This window comes from Tetrao urogallus (assembly GCF_951394365.1).
Source record: "Tetrao urogallus genome assembly, chromosome: 2".
NCBI lineage: Eukaryota > Metazoa > Chordata > Aves > Galliformes > Phasianidae > Tetrao > Tetrao urogallus.
This window is the reverse complement of record NC_136814.1, coordinates 80,670,684-80,676,717: the sequence shown is the minus strand read 5'-3', so window position 1 is coordinate 80,676,717 and position 6,034 is coordinate 80,670,684. Positions and strand designations below refer to the sequence as shown.

The 6,034-nt window shown below is 54.4% G+C and overlaps 1 protein-coding gene across 5 annotated transcripts in view; it reads left to right on the top strand.

Moving 5' to 3' along the window:
- Positions 1-2,526: 2,526 nt before the first annotated feature.
- KCNQ5 (potassium voltage-gated channel subfamily Q member 5) overlaps positions 2,527-6,034 on the top strand; it is a gene marked incomplete at both ends in the record, with an annotated part of 257,573 nt that continues 254,065 nt past the window's right edge. For 4 of the 5 annotated variants that reach the window (XM_079532684.1, XM_079532683.1, XM_079532685.1 and 1 more), the window contains one exon: positions 2,530-2,888. In XM_079532684.1, coding sequence (XP_079388810.1) covers positions 2,530-2,888 — 359 coding nt within the window. Of the gene's footprint in view, positions 2,889-6,034 lie in introns of all 5 variants that reach the window. The other variant, XM_079532686.1, reaches the window with a different exon arrangement.

The window sequence follows — 6,034 nt, the reverse complement described above, 5'->3', positions numbered from 1 at the left end:
CCCTTCTGCCTGGTGCAGGGCCAACAGCTGCATTTGGGTCTGTTCAGACCCACCAGCACATCATGCTCCAGCTATGTGACATGTTAATAAGTTGGGATTCGATCAATTGCCATCAATCTCCATAATACATATTTAATAAAATAATAAATGGGAAAATATACATAGTAGAAATAAAATATTAATTCAGCACATTAATTAATGTGCTTTCTTCTCTCTGCGCTGGCATGCATGCCCACATTTCAGTATTGCCCCAAACCATTTGTGCTCACAGGCTGCTTTCTGCACTATTAGTTAAATTAATAGATGATTTTAAGTACCACTAGAGGGCACAGAATTATAAGGATATTTCTTAGCGGATTGCCAAAAGTACAGAAGGAGCAGAAGTTCACTCACTTTTGTGGTTTACTGTACATATCCCCAGGTTATAGCCTTGATCCTCTCACCAGCAATGCTTCCATGTAGTTCTGTGACAGTGTGTGGTCACAGTGCTGCCCACGGCCAGGCTTACAGGGATGGGGATGGGGATGGGGATGCAGGATGGGGATGAGAATAGAGATGTGGGGTTGGGACAGGGACATGGGATGGGGTACAGGGATGGGGACAGGAATGCAGGATGAGGACACTGATGCACAATCGGGATGCAGGACTGGTGATGCTGAGTGGAGGCTGCCCACTCCACAGGACCATGCACACCCCACTTTGATGGCACAGTTCAGGTTTCCAGAACTTGAGCACCCATCCTCCAGTATTTAATTCCACTGACTAAGGCCAGGAGAAGGAAAGCATAAGCCCAGCACTGAGGCCCTGCTGTTTTGAGGCGTGCTGTGCTGTCATTGAGGACAAAAACAAACCTTTGCATATCAAAACACAGAAATGCAAACAAGTGGTAAATGAAGGATTAACTAACTCGATTTACAATTCAAAGAAGGAGTAGATGTGTGCCACTGGAAAGCTTAAATATTAATAGGGTTGCTGTGGATACTTACAGCAACTCCTTAACATTGCTTTGACATGTGTGCTCTTTCTGCCATGCCGCACCAAGAGTGCGAGCGGCTGCTGCAGCTCGTGTGAGACAGTTCCTGTGTGCAGCTGGCTGCTGGGGAGGAGGAAGTGCAATGAAGAAGGGAGGAAGATAGAGCTCTCTACTTAAAGACAGCTGATTGAGGGGCTCTGGGGCACTGCAGATGCCTCCATGTTGCTTTAGAGAGGCACAAGTTGATGTTGTCACCCAGAACATCACTTCTGATAGTTGGAGATGTGTGTGTTAATCAAATGCTTGAGAGCCCGGCCTCTCTAACTGGCCACTATGAAGGGGAAAAAAAAAAAAAACAACACCACCAAGCCGACATTTAATTGTATTTCAGAATGCCCCTACTGATTTTCACACAACACCGGAGCCCACATTACCACTTCCAATAACCCAACACAAATCAGCGCCCTGTTTTCACACGACAACGCTCAAGCTGCAAAACCAGTGCCACCCGCCCTTATCAATAAGCCATCAATGCAGAGCCCGCGTGTGTCCCGCACTCCGCCACCCCGCGGCCGCGAAGAGGTCCCCCGGAGTCGGGGAACACCGCCGCGCCCCGGCAACGAGCAGCGACCAACAGCGGCGCGGCGCCGGGCGGGGAGGCGCGGAGTGGCCGCGCCTGCGGCGTGGAGGGGTGGATTTTTTTTTTTTTTTCCGCGAGCTCACCTTGATGCGCCGGGGCGTTAAAGGCCCGCTCTCGGCAGGGGGAGCTTTGTTTGCTCGGCGCTGCTCGGGCACCGCGCGGCCGCACCGCTACGCTCCGGACGCACCGCGCCGGGGCCGGAGCCGGAGCCGCCGCGCGCCGGGAGGGAACCGCGGACCCGGGCAGCCCCCGCCGCTCCCGGGATTTGCCAGTTCGGGTCCGGGGAACTGCGGAAGAGCCGAAGCGGAGTGCGGGACTGCGCCGTCCCCTCGTGGGGACTCCCGGTGGCTCTCTCCCGCCGCCCCGCCCGGACCGGCCGCTCTCTCCGTCCGCAGCCGGCGGGGTCCCGCCGCCGGCCGAGCCTCCCCCGCGCCGCCGCACTTTTGGGACTTTCTCGGACTTAAATGGACATCTGTCGGGAGCGCAACTAACCCGCGGGCGCCGCGTCCTGCCTGCTGCCCGCCGGCGCCGACTTTCTCCGCCGCTTGCAGCGGGAGCGGCTGCTCACCCGGCCCGCCCGGAGCGAGAGAGGGGCGGCGAGCCCCGTCCGGCGCTCCGAGCCGCCGGCTCGCCCGGGCCGCGGAGCCACGCCGGGCGGCGCTGCGGGGGCCGGCGGCGGGGCCCCGCCGCCCGGGAGGAGGAGGAGGAGGAGGGCGCGCCCACGGGGGCCCCCGCGAAGCTGCCGCAGCCCGGCCCGCCTCGCCGGGCGCCCAAAGTGGCCCGCGCCCCCGCGCCCCGCGGGCGCCGCCCGGAGAGCCTCGGCTCCCGCTGCTCGCTGCGGGCCGCCGCCGCGGGGTGCCTGGCCGCCCTGCTCCGCCGCGGCCCCGGTGCCCGCCCCGGCGCCCGGGGTGATGCCATGCCCCGCAACCACGGCGGCGGGGAGGAGGGCGGCGCGGCGGGGCTCTGGATGAAGAGCGGCACGGCGGCGGCGGGCATGAAGGATGTGGAATCGGGCCGGGGCAGAACGCTGGCGAGCGCGGCGGCCCGCGGGGACGGCCTGCTGCTGCTGGGCACCGCCGGCGCGGCCGCCCCCACCGGGCTGCGGGAGGGCCGCCGCGGGAAGCACGGCGCCCGCATGAGCCTGCTGGGGAAACCGCTGTCCTACAGCAGCGGGCCGAGCTGCCGCCGGAATGCCAAGTATCGCCGGCTGCAGAACTACCTGTACAACGTGCTGGAGCGGCCCCGCGGCTGGGCCTTCGTCTACCACGCCTTCGTGTGAGTACCGACCCCCTCCCCGCCCAGTCCGTCGCGTCCCGGTCTCGCTGCTTTCCCCCCGAACGGCCCCGAGCCGGGAGCGGGGCGGCCGCTGCCACCTGCGGCGCCACGAGAGCCGGCCGGCGCGCGGTGCCCGCCGCGGGACGGCCCACGAGGGGCCTCGCAGCGCTGAGCGGAAGGAGCGGCTTGGTGCCAAAGTTGGCCACACTCCGCCCGCTTTCCCCTCCCGCCCCCAACCCCCGCGCCGTGTTCGTCTCTCCACGCGTGTGCGGTCACCCGGGTGCGCACGGCCAGGGGGACGGGGAAGAGCTGAGTGAGAGCGTCGGCTCTGAGACCGCATGCCCTGCCCGCTCTGCTCTGTGACATTTCTGCGCTTTCTCCGCTCGAATGACTCCTCCTTTCGCTTCTCCTCGTTTCGAGGAGCGCGGCGCTGACCGCGTCCTGTTGTCGTCACATCTGTGAAACTCGGACCGATTCCCCCGCGGTACTCCTCAAGCTCCCGGCGATCTCCGCCGTTCGGGGCTCCGGTACCGTTCCGGGGAGGTGCCGCGGCGCGCACGGCCCTTTGCCCGGGGATGGGGACCCCGAACGCGGCGTGGCACGCAGGGAGCGCTCCTCGCCCCGCAGCGGGGCAGTCCCGAACCCCGCCGAAGGGAAAGGCTCGGAGGTGGAACGGTGCTCTGCCGAGAGCACGGCGCTGTGCCGCTCCGCGAGATGCTCCGCGGCCGCACTGACCGGGGAGAACCAACGTGCTGCGAGCGCTCAGCGGCAGAAACGGGCGTAGCGCTGTCACGCCTTCAGCACGAGGATTTGTGGCCGCTCGGTAGAGCTGCCCCTGCCGTCCGGCTGTGCAAATCAGATACAGGCTGAGCTTTCTTTTTGGAGGGCATTAGTTTCGAACCTTGCGCTGTTTGGGTTCCTACAGGTGGTATCCTATAGGCAGTGCGTAGGGAAGGGCGTGAGGATCGCCGTGCTGCCAGGAGCTGTCGCACTGCAGTGCCATGGGAAAGTCCAGGAATTGCAGTTTGCGATCTTTGACATCGCCACGAAAACCATTAAAATGAATAAAGTTTAAGCTGGAAATAAAGTTGACAAGTTTAAACCTCAAAAAAAAAAAAAAAAAAAAAAAAAAGTATATTTCCAAACAGAGTGAAGTCATGACACAGCAGCACTGTAAACAAGGAAGATCGCCAGCTGCCTTTAGATAATTGCCTGCATGGAATGGGTGCCAGTTTTAATTTTTAATTGCAAATGGCAATTTTGGCAGCTGAAAATGCCAACATTCTATCTTTTATCTGAGCAAATCTGTGTGAGAGAGCTTGAAACATTGCTGTAATATAGAGGTGCTAGTGATACTGTTACTTTCAAGGATCCCTGATGCTACAGTTCCTGCCTTTAAGTCATTTTTTTTTTTTAGTTCCATTGGATATCAGTTTGTCAGACATCTCCCTTGCTGGTCTATAAATTCTTTTAATGTATTTATTTAATTCTGATTTAATGACTGCCAGATATTCAGATAATACTGTTGCTGTTCCTGGCTCACTTTTTCCATCCACCTGATCAAATACAAATGCATCTTGGAAAACATACTCCCTGACGGGGTCAGGAAAAAAAAAAGTCTTGAAATAGCTCAGAATTGAGGAGACATCGCCACGTATGTGGATGAGATGTCCACTGCTACCCTTGCTAAGCTATTCTTGACTCTGCAGAGCCTGTTATAGCTCAGCACTATTTCTGCTCCAGGAATGAATGGGCTCTCTGCTGTAAGCCCGATGTCTAGATCAGTGTTCTCCTGAAATGAAGCTCATGCTAATATGCAGGGCTGAAATAAACCAAGGGTGCTTTCAGTGTTTCAGTCTGAAGTCTTAGATGTGTGGGTTTATTTAGGCCTGCCTGTTGCTTTTGAAATGAAAAGGGGAGAATTAGCGCTGGCTGCAAACAAGAAACCATCTCTGTAATGGTATTTTCATTTCTCATTTCCATAGGGTAAAATGCTTGAGAGATGGGGATGATGCCCGCTTTGCTCTTATTTCTATTGGTCTTTTCAAAGCAGAGAGAAAATTAGGTAGCCACCTGAGGGGCAAGTTTTGTGACCTACATTTGGAAGCCAGTTGGTTAATTTATTTGTAAATACAAACTTACAAAATGCTGCCGATGCCGAAGGCAGCTGCTCTGCAAACTTTTGCTACCAGGCGAACAATTTACTCTTGAGCGTGGCCCTTTGACTTCAGTATAATTGTGCTGTGTTGCAGAGCCATAAATTACACGTTCCTTTCTGTGTATCTCAGTAGCGCTTTACATAGCAGCCTTAGTTGAAGTCTTTACTGCAAGTACCACCGTCTTCTGTTCTTACTCATTTAGGAGCACTTAAAATACATACGCTTATAAAATCAGAAAAGAAAATTATACCGTTTATGAGTAATGAGTCAGTAACTTAAACTCTGGCTAATGAAGTATTTATTCCATACCACATCACCTACACGTGCAATATGTACATACTTAATGCATGTGGAGGTGTGTTAGAATGCTCTAATATTCTGACTCCTTAGAAGTGTTGCCTTGGGATGTCGTAGGATTTCTTTCTGTTGTTACTGTTGTTTATTTAGATTATTTTTGGTGGTTTGGTCTGATAAGAAAGTGCAGATGTTGCATTGGAATGATCAAAGAGGAATTACAGATTTGTTGCAGTTTTTACTCTGGTTTCGTCTTCAGCTGTCATAAGGATTTTGTATTGTTTTTATTCTTAACTAACATTCTGAAAAAGAAGCGGCATGAGAAGTTCAGAACAAACACTACTCTTGATACTGTTTTTATTGTTAAAATTAGTTGCATAAGTTTCCTGATTTTTACACATTGGATTTATTTCAGGAATAATGAAGTTGCTGTTTCTTACTGACTTCTTTTTAATAAATCGTGTGCAGAAATCTTTGACATTTGTTGTGGCAATGTCCTTATCGTTACAAAGCCATCACGTTTTGCTCTGGAAGCTTCTGAATCACAAATTGCAGGGCCGGGTGCGTATCACTTTGCATGACCTGTATTGATGTTTCCATGGGCCTTCTCCACTGGTCATTGCTGGAGGAGATAAGATACAGGGCTAAATGAATGTGTGACCCAGTATGATCTTCTTCTCATCCTTTCACATT